The 17,978-nt window shown below is 44.9% G+C and overlaps 1 protein-coding gene across 3 annotated transcripts in view; it reads left to right on the plus strand.

Moving 5' to 3' along the window:
• The first annotated feature begins 1,320 nt into the window (after positions 1-1,320).
• The window catches only part of LOC147419326 (basal transcription factor complex subunit-like protein), a 113,219-nt gene continuing 96,561 nt past the window's right edge, over positions 1,321-17,978 (plus strand). For 2 of the 3 annotated variants that reach the window (XM_086505990.1, XM_086505989.1), the window contains exons 1-2: positions 1,323-1,584; positions 1,668-1,786. In XM_086505990.1, the coding sequence (XP_086362116.1) occupies positions 1,557-1,584; positions 1,668-1,786 (147 nt within the window). In that variant the 5' untranslated portion in view covers positions 1,323-1,556. Of the gene's footprint in view, positions 1,585-1,667; positions 1,787-17,978 lie in introns of all 3 variants that reach the window. The other variant, XM_086505991.1, reaches the window with a different exon arrangement.

Raw genomic sequence — 17,978 nt, forward strand, 5'->3', positions numbered from 1 at the left:
GAGAGGATACCTTCAGAACTGCGTAGCCTCCCCACATACTTGTGATCCCCAAAGAATACTACAAGCTTTGGAAATTGGAGGGCACTAGGACCCCTATGGGCGGCCTAGTGCCCCCCATATTTTGGGGATACTCTTACAAAACACCTAGTGTGGGTGGAGGAGGGCCTCTATCTCTCTCTCTTTTTCTAAACCTTTTTCTCCTTAGTCATTTGACTTTGAATTGGTTTTTAAAAAAAGGGGGTGATCCCATAAAAGATCTTTTTGAAATGAAAGGGTGCTAAGAGAGGAGAGTGGGTATGCTATGAGCAAGGACATTTTTTTGGGGAAAAAGATGCAAGCCCCCACTTACCAACTAGAACCGTTAGGCTCCCAAAACCACCTCCCACTCCCAATAGGGACCCCACCATTCTTGCCACCTTACTCTACAACTTCTTGGGCAAGCAAAGGCTGAAAAAGGACCCCCCTCTATAAAAAATAAGGGAGAAAGAGCAAAGAAGAGATAGGCTAAGATTTCTTTAAAGGGTCTTGCTACTCCAACACTTTCACCTCATGGACTCATCCTCTCAAGTCATTTGTCACTTAGAGTTCTTTCGCATTAGGGTGACATCAATAACACATGTGGGTTTCTTACGACACCTGTCTTCCACCACCTCTCTAATTCAAGCCCTGGTGACATTTTTTTCATATGTTTTTCCCTATCACAACGTATCACATTAATTATTAAGGCATGGATGGAAATGAGGCTTGGTCTGAGTAATTCTTGAGCAAATGCTTATGATTTTCACATTTTCTTGGCAAAATTAGTACTTAATAAGTTATGCTACCTACTCTCTCTCTCTCTCTCTCTCTCTCTCTCTCTCTCTCTCTCTCTCCCCCTCCTCACATTACTATGTTATAGTACTTAATAAGTTATGCTACCTACTCTCTCTCTCTCTCCCCCCACATTGCCTTTTGGGCTATTCAGTGCGCTCCTCACTTGCCATCCACCAACCCATCCTCTAGTTGGGCCACGTGGCTTGCGTGAATCTCCTCCTTAATTTACATGCCAAAGATTCAATGGGCTTTTGTAGGCCGTTCAAAGGACGGAAGGTTGTAGCATTGCCGGACCTACAAATATTTGTTAGGGCCGTAACTCTCTCTCTCTCTCTTTCTCTCCATATTGCCTTTTGGGCTATTCAGTGCGCTCCTCATTTGCCGCCCACCAACCCATCCTCTCCTTGCCTGAATCTCCATCTCCTTAATAGATTAATATAATATAGAATTATAGATAATATAGATGATTACCTGGTAAGACTTCAGCACTGAATTATTATTTGGCCACCGCCGTGGGAATCAACTTTGCCATTTGAAAACGTTGTCGCCCATGAGATGGTGACGAACCGAAAGGTTTGCTAGTACAGCTCGACAGGCAGCGACTACAGGCCTGAGAGAGTGAGAGAGAGCAAACGAGCGAAGCCAAAGGCTTGCTAGAACAGCTCCACACACACAGAGAGAGAGAGAGAGAGAGAGAGAGAGAGAGAGAGAGAGAGAGAGAGAGAGACGCATCTGTTTGTGGAATGGCAAATTCTACCGAGAAGAGCCAAGGTACCTTCCGTCTTTCTACATTCTGGTCTTCTTTCACTACAAGCTGTCTTGTGATTTGCAGTTCATTTTTTGTCTCGCTGCAGACGACGTGAGCTTAGTGGTGGTTTTGCTTGATGTGAACCCATACTTCTGGGGGAGGAGAAGTATTGAATCTGCTGCCTCCGGCTCTTCGGCCCTCACATTTAATCAGTTCATGCAGAATGTACGTTCTTGCTAACTTCTACCTCATATTGCTTAAACACACTCTTTCTCTTGTTTGTGAGACCAATGAAAAGGATATAAGTTGGCAAGGCTTCAATGAGAAGCCTGTTCAACAAGCATATTACATGTTAAAGAATTTAAGATGGCTTGCCCAAGAATTAAGAATAGTATTGTGAAGGATGTGTGTGGGAGAGAGAAAGAGATAGAGAGAGGGGGCGGGGGTTTGAGAAATGAGTGCTAAAACAAAGAGAATTGTCTTGGTTTTTTCAATCTCAAGATTTAGCATTAAAGAACAAACAATGATTTGAAGGTATCCATTTAACCATTATTGGCAAGTTGACGAGTCAAACATTTGATGCGTTAAAGTGTTTTTCTTGATTGGATGGAACACATGCTGTTGTCTTGACTCTTAACAACAAGTGACTCATATAATCAACTTTGTGAATTATTCAATTAGGAGTCTTCATCATTAACCAAGAAGGCATTCAAAATTTATAGTCTTTCATCTAAATAGGTAGCACACATCTCAAAAGGATGCAAATGTGCTCATAAGTACAAGACTCCAAAAAAATAGCATTAGCAAGAGCTTGCCCAACATAACCAACATCAACACCTTGGTGGGAATAACAGCCTAGTTGTTTGTGCACCTTGCAGCTGGTTGGGTAAGCCGAGGCAACGCATATATATGCAGGAGGGGGACGCCTAGCCCCAAGGTCAGGGGTGCCCTCTCATGGGCACCCCAAGGGGGTAGCATGTGGAGATCACATGCAGGCATCCCTAGCGTTTTTCATCAGCTTGACCAACGTTTTCCCTGGCAGCCCCCAACGTTTTTGGTGGGTAGCCATGGGGATGTTTGCAGATGATGGCACACATCTTCTGGAGGCGATCTCTTGCTAGGACAGACATGGGCAGCAGATCTTTCCCCTTCTTGTGATCCAAGGCAGCCCGTCCTGTGGGGCATCTCAATCAGAGGCATAGCACTATCCTCTAGGGCCTGCCTAGGAGAGCAGAGATCCAAATGTGTCTCTCTAGTTCTTCCTTTGCCAGGAGATGGATCAGTGGTGGGGAGCCCAACCCATGTGGCCGTGTCAGTGATCTCGTGTGCAAGACCAGTTGACAGTGTGAGTAGCAGTCGCAGTTGTGTGCACCTCGGGTCTATCCATTGGGCATGTCAGAGTTCTATGCCGGACCACCCTCGGTCATTTGTATGAGCAGATTGTTATCATCATGGAGAGCCTTTCCCGGATCTCTCTCTCTCTCTCTCTCTCTCTCTCTCTCTCTCTCTCTCTCTCTCTCTCAGACATTCTTAGATGTCATGTCTCTCTTTACCTCAGTGATCTCTCTTCTCCATAGGTGTGCCTTGTTCATGTGTTTGGCATTGCATGTGTTCTAGATTAGAGTCGAGGTACCCACCGGAACACGATCCAATTCTTGTCTTCATGGCATCTTCCGCTGCCACCTTTGACATGATATCAGAGCCCTATGGTGATATGACTACCTGGATGCTTGGATTTGGTTGATCCGGTGCAGTTTTGGACATGATTGAGAGAGAAAAAGTTTGCTGTTTGTTTTTTTGGCTTTCTCCAAGTTTGGAGCATATTTGCGGAGGCCTTGGATCCTCGTCTGCGACTTCCCTGTCTTTACCCTTGTTTACCCCGACCTCTCTTTACCGAGGGGAACCCGATGGAGGCTTCAGGATGTGTAGCAGCGTTGGATTGCTTCGGTTTCCTCCTAGATGGAGTCATGTTACCGTGTCTTCCTGAAGGGGAGCAAGCATGCGGTTGTTGGATCCAAAGGAGGAGTTATTCATTTCTAGCTTCTTCTTCAAAGAGAAGTGCTTGGACAACAGTAGGATCTTCTTCCTCATTTTTGAAGGAAGTTTCTATGGCTGTGTTTTCTTCGAGGAGATGAATTGGCAGATTTGCTGTGCCTTTTGTAAATGCACCATAGTTACCTGGGAACGGTCCTAGGAGGCTTTGGAATGCCGGAACGGCGTTCTGGCCGGTTGATCATGCCCGGAACGGACATGCGTTCCGACTTGCCAGACGTGATTGGAACGGTTGGGCTGGAACGCACTGGAATGGGCAGCAAAAAAATGGTCATTTGAGCAGCCAATGGTCATAAACGAGCATTTTCAGCTAGCAGGAAACTTATAAATTGCTCCCTCTTCCCCCCATTCCTTCACAAATGCATCAAGGCTCTCTCTCCCTTGCTCTCAAGCCATAGTCTCTCTGCTTGGGCCTCAAGGCTCAATCTCTCAACCTCTCTCTCTTGGGCTAACCCTCAAGGTTCAAGCTCTCTCTCCCTTGGTCTCAACTTTCAAGAGGTGAAGCCTCTCTCTCAAGCTCTCTATCTCAAGCTCTCACGGAGTCAAGCCTCTCTCCCAAGCCCTCTCTCAAACCCTCAAAGATCAAGCTCTCTCTCTTTCACGGATAATCCAATTATCCATGGTCTCTTCTTCTCGTACAACCCCCTCCGTTCATGCGGGCAACACTCAAAAGGTGAAGGAATGGTCGTGGTGGGATGAAGTGACCTTGGAGGGCACCTTGTTGGCGGTAGGAGGTTCTCGTGCATTGGCATGCAAGCTATGCTCTTACACGCGGAAAGGGGGGCATGACAAAGTGAGGGCACACTTTTCTCGAGTGTCGGGACATTAGGTGAGATTTTGCACCAACGTAACCATCGAGAAGAGCAAGGAGCTCGAGGAAAAGGATCGGCCAACCCCACGACGGGCGGGCGGGCTGGCAGACGGGGGCAACTCCCATGTTGGGGGAAGGCCAAGAAGGGAAGGTTTGCCATGAGAGAGAGGACGCGAACGGCCGACGGCACAAAGGTGCCACGATGGCACGGCCAGCGGTGGGGTGAGGAGCGTTGACGCGCCAACGGTGCTCGACGGGTGCGACTGGCAACTCCACCACGGCGTGGCCGGGAAACGCGTTGACGGGGAGGCCGACCGTTTAGGGTTGGACGCGTTGATGGGACGGCGCGGGTCGACGGGTGTGGTCAGACCAGCCAGCGTTTGCAGATTCAGCCCGCCATTCGCAGATTTCAGCATCTGCGTTTTCAGCGCATTGTCGTCATCGCCGTCGTCACCGACACAGAGTCGGAATTCAACATATACAAGATTTGCAGTTTTCAGTCCTTTAGCGTTTTCAGTTTTCAATTCGTCTCGTCATGGTCATCATCGTCGGCAAGTCCATTGCACTTAGACCATTGTACGGGGATTGTGCAATCAATAGTAGACCTCTCTCGCTTTAGAGAGTGGGGCCCTTGGAGGAGGGTTTGACAACATTTTGGTGTCTCATTCGTCTCTCTCTATCTCTCAGTCTCAACACCTTCATTCATAGTGTATCCACTTTGTTTGTGATCATTTGTACTCTCTCACCGAAGGAATGGAAGGCTCTTCCTTTCGTAAGTAAAAGGAACCCTTGAGCATAGTTCGGAGCACTCATCTTGAGCAAAGTCCAACATTCACTTCCGCTGCACCTTACATTGGTATCAGAGCTTTGGCAGTGTTTTTGTATCACTCAAGAAAAGAACCACATAGTTTTTTTTGCTTGTTGCGGTCGCACGTAACCCAAGTCTACTTGGGCGTGTGCAGTCTCAAGCAAAATGGTTTGCGAGTTATGTCTTTTTCTAACTGTGTTTTGTAGCTCGGCACCCAATTACGCAAATCGGATGATGAGCACAAGGAGGCTTTTATTTTCTGGCTGGACGACTTTATCAGGTTTGATGTCGAAGTCCTCGACCCCGTAGATCTCAACAAGGCGGTTGCGATTGCTCTTGCGTAGGAGATGAAGCACAATAAGGGAAAGCCGAAGAACAAGACTTCTCAAAGTAACTCTTAGACTCCTCAGAACCCTAAGAATGGTAAGAACGGTAAGAATGTTAACTCTTCTAACGAATCTTCCTCTAGTCTCTCCAAAAAGAACTCACACAATGAATCTAAGGGTAAAGCTAAAAGAATTGCTAAACCTAAGCTCACTCCATATGAAAAAGCAGCACAAGGAATTTTAGGAGGATACATCACGTCGGAAGAACAAGTCATTTATTCTAAGGAAGGTCGATGTTATCATTGTCACATCAAGGGTCATATAAAGAAAACATGTTCTAAGATTGAATCTAGCGAATGTAAAGAACCCACAAAACCCACATCCTCCGTTAATGCCATCAATGAGAACACGAGTGTGTCCCAAGTTTCTCATGATCCTCCCATTAATGAGTCTCTCATTAAGTGTTATGGTCATGTGAAGGGTCAGCGTTTTGTCATATTGTTTGATCCAGGCAGTATGCATGATGTGATAAATGACTCTCTTGTCGAAAGAGCCCGCTTGGAGGTTAGCAAGACATCTCCTTTCGAGGTGTCGGGCTTCGCTCCCGGTATGGACTCTCTCATTACACGAAAGTGCCTTGATGTGTTGTTCACTGTTCAACAAGCGTCCTTCCGCAGAAAATTTGTAGTATCTCCTCTTTTAGGATGTGATATGCTTTTAGGCATTCAATGGTTTCGTGAGCATAACCCTCTCATTGATCGGGCAGCCAATACTTTCACTTTCAATGCCAAAAGTGACTCTCCCATTGTCATTCATGGGGGGGAAGTTGTTCATTCTTCATCTCTCATTTCTAATGGGCAGGCGAAGCTTGAAAAGAATCAAGAGAAGGAGACTCTCTTAGTCTTCTCTTCTCCAAAGCACGACATGCATGATTTGCATGATATAGATGTGATTATTCACAAGCATGATGATTTGCATGATAAAGATGTGATTGTTCACAAGGATGATGGTTTAGTTGATGCTTTTTCTAGTGAAGCTAACCTCATTGCAGATCGATCAATCACAGAGAACCGATCTTGGCTCTCGAGTCGAGATCCAAGGAAACCACTTAGGAAGTATTATGTGTTCGCATGATTAGTCAGCACGTATTGTTCAAGTGTTTCATTCGTGACGGTTTCTTGTATTTTTGTTACCGTCTTTATGTGTTCCCTTTCCACAGGCATGCCATATTGTACGATGAACACGATTCACTCATGAATGAGCACGGATGTATGCGGATTACTCATGAAAAGAAGAAATGTTTGCATTCAAGGAAATTACATTCCATGTCTCTTCCTTGGCATGACACAGTCTTAGAAAGAGCACAAGAACGATTAACCATCAAGCATCGGCATTTCCATTGTGATTTGCCACAGTTGATAGATTTAGATCAGAAAGACAAGTTTCAATTCCAATTTTTGTGTGTGTTTGATGAACGGTTTGACACTCCGTCTCTTTGTTCATCTACATTGCATGCACAGTCTTTAAAGAAGACTAGAATTTTTCCAGTCACTTTATACATGGAATGGGTATGTTCATGTTTTTGTGTTGGAAGAGGTTTGAGGAATTTTCCTCCTCGGAGATTCTTGATGAAGGTGGACCTATGTCCATAGACGCAGTTGGACCATTGAAGCAGCCACAGATGACTGTGTCGCTTTCGGCGCGGCCCAAACAAGCAAGCGTTGCAAACCTTTGTGAAGTTCAAGTATCGCACGACCCACACATCAGAGTGGGTCGGCGAAGAGTCCTTCCTAGGATTCATCCAAGCGTTGTTGATGATCTTCCTCGACGCCATACAGTTCGGTACCAGTACCTCACTTTAAAAAGGAGGGGATGTCACGTGCATATCTAACCCTATGCGCATGTGGACAAGCTACTTCATGACAAGGGTTCAGTTAGCTTAGGAAGTGTTTTGGCACCTTTGTGAGTCTATTCGCAGACCATGCATGTCCGGACACTTAGAGTAGTTGCATTTCCTTTGGTTGCACACAGCATGATCATCAGAATTACAGCCAGTAGTCATCATGAGCATTTTACAGTGCTCAAAACCCATTTTCCCTGTTTTAGCCATTTTTCACGTATTATTAATAAGTGACTTTGTTGGGAAATTGGGTAGGGCAATTCTGGTAAGTCAATATGTAAGAAAAGCTAGCGCTAGCACTCTCTGGCAGAAGAGGCAGCAGGGACCCAGTGTCTGGCAGTGCACCTTCTTAGCAAGACCCCCGGCAGGAACTCCTAGCGTTTTTCAGCCATGAAGACAACCTAGCGTTTTTAGCATTTGCTAATCACCCTGGCGTTAGCAGATTCATAGCAGACTCCCTGGCGTTTTTGCAGCAGACAACAAATCAGCCCATCGTTTTTGCAATTGCAGACTACCATCAGCGTTTTGCAGATTCTTGGCGACAGAACCTTCACTTGCATCAACGTTTTGCATTTTCAACAGTTAGATTCCGTACCGCAGCCCCCAAACCTCGCAGACCTCACCTTTCCGCAGTAGATCCTCGCCGCACGGTCAAATCAGCCACCGTTTGCAAATTCAGCCGGCCATTCGCAGATTTCAGCATCTGCGTTTTCAGCGCATCGTCGTCATCGCCATCGTCACCGACATAGAGTCAGAATTCAGCAGATACAAGATTTGCAGTTTTCAGCCCCTATCTTTTTCAGTTTTCATTCGTCTCGTCGTCGTCATCGTCGTCGGCAAGGCCATTGCATTTAGACCATTGTACGAGGATTGTGCAATCAATAGTAGACCTCTCTCGGCATAGAGAGTGGGGCCCTTGGAGGAGGGTTTGACAACATTCTGGTGTCGTATTCTTCTCTCTCTCTCTCTCTCTCTCTCTCTCAATCTCAACACCTTCATTCACAGTGTTATCCACTTTGTTTGTGATCATCTGCACTCTCTCACTAAAGGAACGGAAGGCTCTCCCTTCCGTAAGTAAAAGGAACCCTTGAGCACAGTTCGGAGCACTCATCTTGAGCAAAGTTCAACATTCACTTCCGCAGCACCTTACAGTCAATAATAGTGCCATGACATTGGTCTTAACTGTTTGAGCTTTGGATGCAGAAGCACTACAACCATACATTTCCTTAGACCGAAGTTTCTACTACCCTGGGTTTTATTTTAAATGGGAGGGAATGTCATTATTACATCTTGTCCTAGTTGCAGATACGAGAAGTGACATGCTAAGGAGAACCCCTACGCTTCGATGGTCACGACTCTTTGTTCTAGAGTGTCACGTGTACATCTTACCCTATGTGCATGTGGACAAGCTATCTCAGGTCTAGGGTTTAACTCATCTTAGGAAGTGTTCTGGCACCTTTGTGAGCCTGTGCGCATGCCGTGCATGTCCAGGCACTTAGAGTAGTTGCATATCCTCTGGTTGCACACAACATGATCATCAGCATGACACTCAGCACCCATCGTGAGCATTTTACAGTGCACAAAACCCATTTTCCCTATTTATCCATTTTTCATTTTTTTTTAATAAGTGACTTTGTTGGGAAATTGGGTAGGGCAAATTTGCTAAGTTCTATAAAAGAAACCTAGCGCTAGCACTGTCTAGCAAAAGAGGCAGCAGAATCCACCAACTTATAGTGAACCTTCTCAGCAAGACCGGCAGGAGGCCTAGCGTTTCCAGGCAACAACAAATGAAGACCGGCGTTTTGGCTACAGTTTTAGCCTAGCGTTTTCAACAGCTCCAGATCAACCTTGGCGTTAGCAATTGCAGATCAGGACCAGCGTTTTTGCTACAGATACCCCTGGCGTTTTTGGTTGCAGATCAGCATCAGCGTTTTGCAGTTTGCCGGCATCAGATCAGCCCCTAGCATCAGCGGTTTCAGTTTTCAGCACTTGGACTCCGCAAGATCAGCCCCAAACCTCGCAGATCTCACCTACCTGCAGTAGGTCTTCGCCGCACCATCAGATCAGCCAGCGTTTTCAGTTTCAGCCCGCTGTCCGCAGATTTCAGCATCTTCGTTTTCAACGCATCGTCATCGCCATCGCCGTCCTCGTCGACACAGTGTCAAAATTCAGCAGTTAGCAAATTTGCAGATTTCAACCCCTAGCGTTTTCAGATTTCAGCCCGTCTCGTCGTCGACATCGTCGGCAAGTCCATTGCATCTAGACCATTGTACCAGAGTTGTGCAATCAATAGCATAGACCTCTTCGCCATAGAGAGGGGGGTCCTTGGAAGAGGGTTTGACAACCGTCTGGTGTCGTATTCTTTTCTCTCTCTCTGAGTCTCAGCACCTTCATTCACAGTGTCATTCACTTTGTTTGTGATCATCGCACTCCCTCACTAAAGGAACGGAAGGGTCTCCCTTTCGTAAGTAAAAGGAACCCTTGAGCACAGTTCGGAGCACTCATCTTGAGCAAAGTTCAACATTCATTTCCGCTGCACCTTACATTGGTATCAGAGTTTTGGCAGTGTTGTGTATCACTCAAGGAAAGAACCACAATTTTTTTTTGCTTGTTGTGGTCGCACGTAACCCAAGTCCACTTGGGCGTGTCAATTCCTAATCGTGTTTTTGAAGAGTGATAGGTAACCGAAGAAAGAAGGGCTTGTCTGGCCTCCCCTCGTTCCTCTTTTCACTCATTGAGAGCGGACCGTGCACTTAGCGGCCGGCCAATTGACGTCAGGTGGGAAAAAGCAACCTTGGTGTGAGCGCAAGGCCGCCAAGGGGTGCACCCTTAGGGAAGAGTCGAGCTCGGGTAAGAGAAAAGCCTTCTCTAACACAGATTGCAAGCTAAAGAAAGACCTCAAGAACCAAGAACCTCAAGGACTCAGTGTATGGTCATCACCCGAAGTGGAATGGATACTTTACGTGAAGGTGATGAGCATGGAGGTGGTGAAGAAGAATTTTCCCCACTAGAAGGTTTTTCCAACCCTTCCCCTTCCTCATCTACGCCAAGAGTTGCACCAAATCCTATGGAGGCTTTGGTCATGATGACGATGGACATGATGCTACATGTCACGTGCACATCTAACCCTATGTGTACCTGGACAAGCTACTTCATGACAAGGGTTCAATTAGCCTAGCTTAGGAAGTGTTCTGGCACTTTTGTAAGTCTGTTCGTAGACCGTGCATGCCCAGGCACTTAGAGTAGATGCATATCCTTTGGTTGCACACAGCATGATCATCAGCATTACCATCAGAATCCATCAGGACCATTTTCTAGTGCACAGAACCTATTTTCCCTATTTTAGCCATTTTTCACTTATTATTTTTAAGTGACTTTTGTTGGGAACTGGGTAGGGCAATTTAGCCAAGCTTGTATAAAAGAAAACCTAGCGCTAGTGGTTTCTGGCAGAAGAGGAAGGGGAGAGCAGATGCATCTAATTGCAGCAAGCCCTCTAGAGACCTTCTCAAGCAAGAACCTCCACAGCCCCCTTGGCGTTTTTCAACAGCCACATACATCGGCGTTGTTCAGCCAGCCCAACACAACGTTTTTGGACTACAACAGGCAACGTTTTCATCCTTGGCATGCTGGCGTTTGCAGCCTGCTGTCCCCGATAGAACCAAGCAGCAGCTAAATAACTTTGGATCTTCATGGGTGGTGGTGCAACTCATATTAGAGGCCATCACATGGCTTCCTTCACTATTTTCCTTGGGGTTAAGTCTAGATAAAGTAGCCAAATCTGTATAGATTCATCAAGACGATGAATCCTCAAGAGGGGGGATAACTGTAGCTTTTACAGGATACAAGATCTTGATGTGAAAAAACTTTAAATGTTGTGATAATGGTAACAATATTCTCAAATAAACTATCTATCAATCAGCTCATAGCCAATTGTTGCATTATCCATAAGCTCTTGCATGGTTGTAACCCTTTTTGAAAGGCAATACTCTTCTAGTGGTGAAGGTAACCCAATAGTGTATCTCTTACACTTGATCTTCTATCTTTGATGTTATAACTTGTAGTTTCCAAATCAGTCTTTCAATTTAATGGCATCAATAATGATCGATGCTTCTACTACCTGCGCTTCTTCTTGTATTTATTATGTTTTGGTGCTCTAATAGCTTGTACATTTTGTGAATTATTTAATAAAAAGAAACTCCATTTCTTAACCATTTTAGCCTCGGTCAAAACTTTGAAACTTCGGTTTTTCCATGTTTGTTTCTTGTTGCTACTATGGTCCATCTGTAAGAGATTGTACTTTGAGAAAAGATGTACGATAACTACGAGTGAAAATATTCTTAAAAGCTTGCCATGTCCTCGGTGTCATGATTGTGACGTATATTTCATCCGTATGTTACCTTCTTGCATTTGATCCTGTTGCAGATACGAGCATGGGCTAGAATGGAGACTCTTGTCCTTGAAAGGGTGCATCTCTTACACCTCTTCATCAAATGGTTGCACCCTTACACCGAATGGTGATGTCTGTCACAAACGGGAGCGCACACGAATAATCAACAAGCTGAAAATAAATATTGGGGACCAGAAGATGGGTTGGTTCCCCTCCCCCCCCCCCCCCCCCCCCCCCCCCTTTTAAAGAGAATCTTTATTAGGGAGAATCTTTTTTACAAGCACAAGAACCGGAGTAACCCCTCCATTCTAAATCTAAGACTTGATGGTCAATTCCTTTCCGTGCGGGAAATTCTAAGAGATGAGCTCTCCATTCCGTTTGCAAACGAAGTGTGAAATTCCGCAGACCGTTCTTGGTTCCGTTTTCGAAATCCCTGAGAATAGGGCGAGGCCTCCTTGCTCCTTCTTCATAACGGAGTACCTGTAAAAAGCACAAACACAGAACCACAACTCGAAAATCGTATTCACAATCGTTACCTGTCGCTCCAAGTGTGGAAAAAGGGAAATCCGTGCTTTGTCTTCCCGCGAGTACTTGCAAAATCTTGGCAGTAACACTCCTCTGCTCTAGCGCTGGCAAAATTGGGGTACACACAGAGAGAGAGAGAGAGAGAGAGAGAGAGAGAGAGAGAGAGAGAGAGAGAGAGCGTTTTTCCAGCCCACACTAGTAGCGTTGGTCTTTTATTGTAGAGCCTTGCTTTATTTAATTATTGGATATTAAGTGGGCGGTTGTTCAATTTTAAGAATGATGTGAACCTGTTAAAAACTTAGTGAGTTGAAAATTGATGCTATACGACACTTCCTAGGCGTCTCTAGATGCAATTCTCAGGCAGTGATACAATGCAAATACAGATTCCTCGCGGGAAAGCATCTGATTTTCCCGGAAAGCAATTAAGAATATTTTTTTTTTAGTAAAAGCTTCTTAGAACCCATCCTTTATTCTTGTGCTTGCATCTTTACGTGTACTCCTTTTCCCAGATCGATTTCTTGCCAGACCAATAGAATATTTCCTTTCTGATGCTCTTGTCGTTCTCATGTGACGCATCAAGAATATCCACTTTTTGGTCTCTCCCACCGAACTAACGGTACAATTTCTTCGCGATGCTTAATGTCACCCAATTATGACAAATTTGAGTTGTCCGTTCTTGATGGCTCTAATCAATTCCAGCAGATCTACATTTCCTAACATATACAGTTCAAGTGGACACATTTAAATATCCTAATTTCAATATATAATGTGCAGCGGAAGGGAATGATGGTGTATGGCTCGGATGAGTGAACAGTAAGTGCTCAAGGTTCCTTTTATCGACGGGAAGGGAGAGCCTTCCTTGACTTAATGAGAGAATGTGCAAGGAACAAACACGAGAGTGGAATGCAAACTGTGAATGAGTGTGCAAGAGAGTGCTAGAGAGAGAGAGAAGAGATGACACCAGATCGGGTCCCATATCCCCCTCCAAGGGTCCCCCCTCTCTATTGCTAGAGGTATTTGCTTTAGATTGCACAAAGTCTGGTACAATGCTTCTTGATGCTATGGTATTGATGATGACTATGTCGACAACGACGATGGAGATTGTGACGATGACGACGAAGGTGTCTTCGTCAAGTTCGGGATCTGCGACGAAGGTGTCGCCGTCAAGATAGGGATCTGCGATGACGACGAAGATGTCGACGACGATGATGGTGTCGACCATGACGACGACGTCAAGGCTGAAAACGCTAGATAGTCTGCTACTATGGCGTACTGCGGCCTGGATTTGCAACCGCTTCGCTGGGCGAGGGCTGAAATGCAAAAACGTTGGCTGATCTGGCTGAAATCTGGAAACGCTAGGCTGATCTGTGTCTTGATAGGGAAACTAGCGAGGGTCTGCAACCGGGTGGGAGCAGGTTCTCGCGAGGCTAAGGGCTGGAAACTGAGACGTTGATGAAGGCTGAAAACGCTGAGGATGGATCTCCAAAAACGCTGGGGTAAGGTGTCTCGTTGCACTCTGCACTTGTGCACTAAGCTTGTCTTCTGTCTTCTACACTTCTCTGGCGCTTGAGGGTTTCATTTAGAGGAATTATATTCTGGGTAGGGCAAGCTTCCCAACAAACTTAAAAAAAGAATTCTGAAAGTCACTTTAAATAAAATGACTTATAAGAGGTGTTTCCCATGCTGTCGTAAAACTGGGTCATTGTGGTGGAAAATGCTCATGCTTGGTACTGACTACTGATGCTGATGATCCTAGGTTGTGCAATCAGAGGGTATGCAGCTACATGCACGGCCTGCGCACAAGCTCACAAAGGTGCAAGAACACTTCCTAGGCTTCCTAAACCCTAGCAGTAGGAACAACTTGTCCATGTACACATAGGGTTACATGTGCGCGTGACATCCCCCGCTTTTCAAGGTGAGATATTGGTATCGAGTTGTATGGCGTTTGTAAATTCCGCAAACAACTCTTGGAATCTTGCGAAGAACCCTTTGCCGGCCCACTCTGCTGCGTGGGTCGAGCGATACGTGAAGTTCATGAAGGTCGGCAATGCTTGCTTTTTTGGGCTGCGTCGAAAGCAACACAAAATTATCTACTACGGCTCCAATGGTTCAACTTCGTCTATGGTCGTGGGTCCACCTTCTTCAAGAATCTCCATTGAGGAATATTCCTGAAACCACTTCAAACACAAAACCATAAACATACCCGTTCTATGTAGAGTGATTGCAAAACGACTAATCTTCCTAAATGACTGTGCATGCAATGCAGATGAACAAAGTGACGGAGTGCCAAACCGTTCACCAAACACACGCAAAAAGTGAGACCAAAACTTGACCTTTCGACCTAAACCTATCAATTGTGGCAAGTCACAACAGAAAAATCCTCAAATGAGAGAATCGTTTATCAATACCTCAGTGTTTGAGAAAGATGTGTCTAAGCTTAGGCTTAAGCCGATTGAAAATCGAGATTAGCCGGTTGCAAAGGATGGCAAAGGAGAGAAAACCCGATAAAATATACTAGAAAATAGTTTGAATATTTTGCAAATTAAAAAATTTCTACTAGTATTTCCATTTTGTATTTGTATAAGGAGGAAACTTGCCGCTTAGACAAAAAAGACTTTCTCGAAGACTGCATCATAAGATCAAACTCCTATGATATTTGTTTAATGTCTTGATCTCTAAAGTCATTTTCAAGCATGCAGAGAAAGTAAATGCTGCCTTGGAGAATAGCTTTCTATTCCAAAGTTTTAGCTTTCTATTCAAAAGACTTGTCTCTCAAAGAAGGTACACTTGTCTCTCAAAGAAGGTGATGTAAGCAAACAAAAAGGAAAACAATATTATTTTACAAAGACCCTTGCCATGTGGCGCTCATCTAGCCAAAGAATCCAATGGCCTGAGTCTTGCAACAACCTTGCACAATGAACCCCCAAAAAGATATTTTAATGCTTTCAAATAAGCATAGAAAATAATTAAACAATTTAGTAAAGTGATGCTTGATGGACAATTGTGCTCGTGCTTTTTTTGTGACTGTGTCATGCCAAGGAATAAAAATGGAAAATCGATTGACAAAACTGACAGTCGTGAAACATTGTGAATTCCTTGAAAACAAAGCTTCTTTCTTTTCGAGAGTGATCCGCATACATCCATGCTTATCCGTGAGTGAATCATGTGCTTTGTGCAATACGGCATGCCTGTGGGAAGGGGACACATAAAGACGGTGATGAAAATACAAGAGACCGTCACAAATGAGAAACTCGAACAATGCGTATTGACTAGTCATGTGAAGACAAATTACTTTGTGAATGGGTTTCGTGGATCTCGACTCGAGAGCCAAGATCGGTCGTGCACGACTGATCGTATCTGTAATGAGGTTAGCTTCACTAGAAACATCATCATCCAAACCATCATCCTTACGAACAATCACATCTCTATCATGCAAAAAATGTGTGTCCTGTTCGGAGAAGACATGACAGCAAGAGTTCTTTTTATGCAACGACTCATGCTTTTCTAAACTATGGGACTGTGTACTGAGAGAAACAATCATACTACGTGTATTAACCTCTTGTGAATCATGAGAGTGAGAGACTAATGGCAAAGAAGGAATGTTCTTGTCACAACGAAGGACCACGAGAGGTGCTCCTTCAACCGTGAGAGAGAGAGAGTGTGTTTTCTTTCCAATGAATGCGTGAATTATAACTTTAAACCACTTAATGCCAAAAATCAAATCACATCCTTTGAGAGGAGAAACTACAAAACGACGTCAAAAACCGACATTTTGAACTAACACTGTCACTTGAGGACATTCATGTGTGAGCGAAGAGTGTATGCTAGGAGCAAAGCCGCCGGCCGGAGATCTCAATGGGATCCATGGGGAGAGCTTCTAAACGTGCGCTCTTCACAAGAGAGTCACTAATCACATCGTTCATACTACCCGAATCAAACAAGACCACCATGCGTGTACTATTCACATGACCATAACACAAGATGAGAGACTCATCTACATGATCATGAGAAACTTCAAACACATTAGTGTGCTCACTGAGTGCATTCACAGATGATGTGGGTTCGGTGGGATCTTTTGTGGGTTCTTAGGGTCTTCTTTCTTAGGACAATCTCGTTTTATGTGACCTTTAGTGTGACATTCAAAACATCTTTTGTCTCGTGCGTATTCGGCTCGTTCTTCAAGAGTTAACCAACCTCCTATGATTCCTTAAGTAGATTTTTCATCAGGTGTCAACTTAGGGGTGTCCTGAGTTTTAGCCTTACCTTTATCATCATTGTGAGACTTCTGTGCTCTGGGTGTAGAAGAAGAATTACCGTCATTCTTACCCATGGTCTTACCGTGCTTACCATTCGGTTGGTCTTACGAAGTACTCGACTTGTTCTCCTTCGGCTTGCTTTGTTGTGCTTCATTTCTTGTGCTAAGGCAATTCGGACTGCGTCATTATAGTCCTTAGGGCTGAAAACTTGCACATTGACTTTGACGTACTCGTTTAAGCCAAAGAGGAAAGCCTCCTTGCGATCCTCATCAGACTTACGTAATTGCACGCCAATTTGCAAAGTACGGTTAGAAAAAGACATAACAGGGGATCCATTTTGCTTAAGACTACACCAATTTTCTATTAAACGATCAAGGTACTGTGGTGGCATGAAGAGAGCCTTGAGCTTGTCTTGGAAGACCCAACTCAAAGAGGGGGGTTTGTCTTCCTTAGCATGCTCAAGATGCTTGGCCATTTGTGACTCTTGCCAAGGTTGATACCAATTAATGGCATCACCTGCTAGGTACGTGGCAGTAGTCAAAACTTTACTGTTACTTGTTTTCTTGACATTCGTAAAGTTAGCATTAAATTGATGCCACCAAGAATGAATCAAAGAAGCATCCATCTTACCATCATACTTACTAAACGTCAACTTCTGTAAGGTGCAGCGGAATGAATGTTTGCGCTTTGCTCAAGATGAGTGCTCCGAACTGTGCTCAAGGTTCCTTTTGTTCTTATGGAAGGGAGAGCCTTCCGTTCCTAATGAGAGAATGCTATGATCACAACAAAGTGAATGGACACTGTGCGTGCAAGTGTATGAGACTGAAAGATAGAGAGAGAAGAGAGATACGACACCAGAGACGTAAAACCCTCCTCCGAAGGCCCCACTCTCGTCGGTGGCGAGAGTGGTCTACTATCGATTGCACAAGTGGTACAATGATGGTGCAATGGATTGATGTAACTTGGGACTATGTCGGTGACGACGACGGGGATGACGACGACCAATTAAGGGCTGAAATCTGCGGTCTTCTATCTGCTGTCCATAAAAACGCTACGACTGAAAATCTGGGACTGATTCGGGTGGCTGAAAACTCTGTTTTGGCTGTGTTTTTGAGGGCTGAAAATGGGGATCTTCTGCAAGTGGCTAGGGCTGAATCTGCAGTTTTCCTAATGGCTGAAAATGCTGGTCCATCTGCTGCCAATGAGGCTGAAAATAAAAAACGCTGATGTTCCTTGTAGCGTTAGTGAAAACGCTGGGTACTTGGAAGTGTTGGCGATGAGAAGAACTGAAAACGCCAGGGCTAGGGGCTTGAGGTTGACCAAAATGCCAGGCTGAATGTGGGTGCTGAAGG

This window comes from Adiantum capillus-veneris, chromosome 29 (genome assembly GCF_014529385.1).
Source record: "Adiantum capillus-veneris isolate H3 chromosome 29, ASM1452938v2, whole genome shotgun sequence".
In the NCBI taxonomy this organism is placed as follows: Eukaryota; Viridiplantae; Streptophyta; class Polypodiopsida; order Polypodiales; family Pteridaceae; genus Adiantum; species Adiantum capillus-veneris.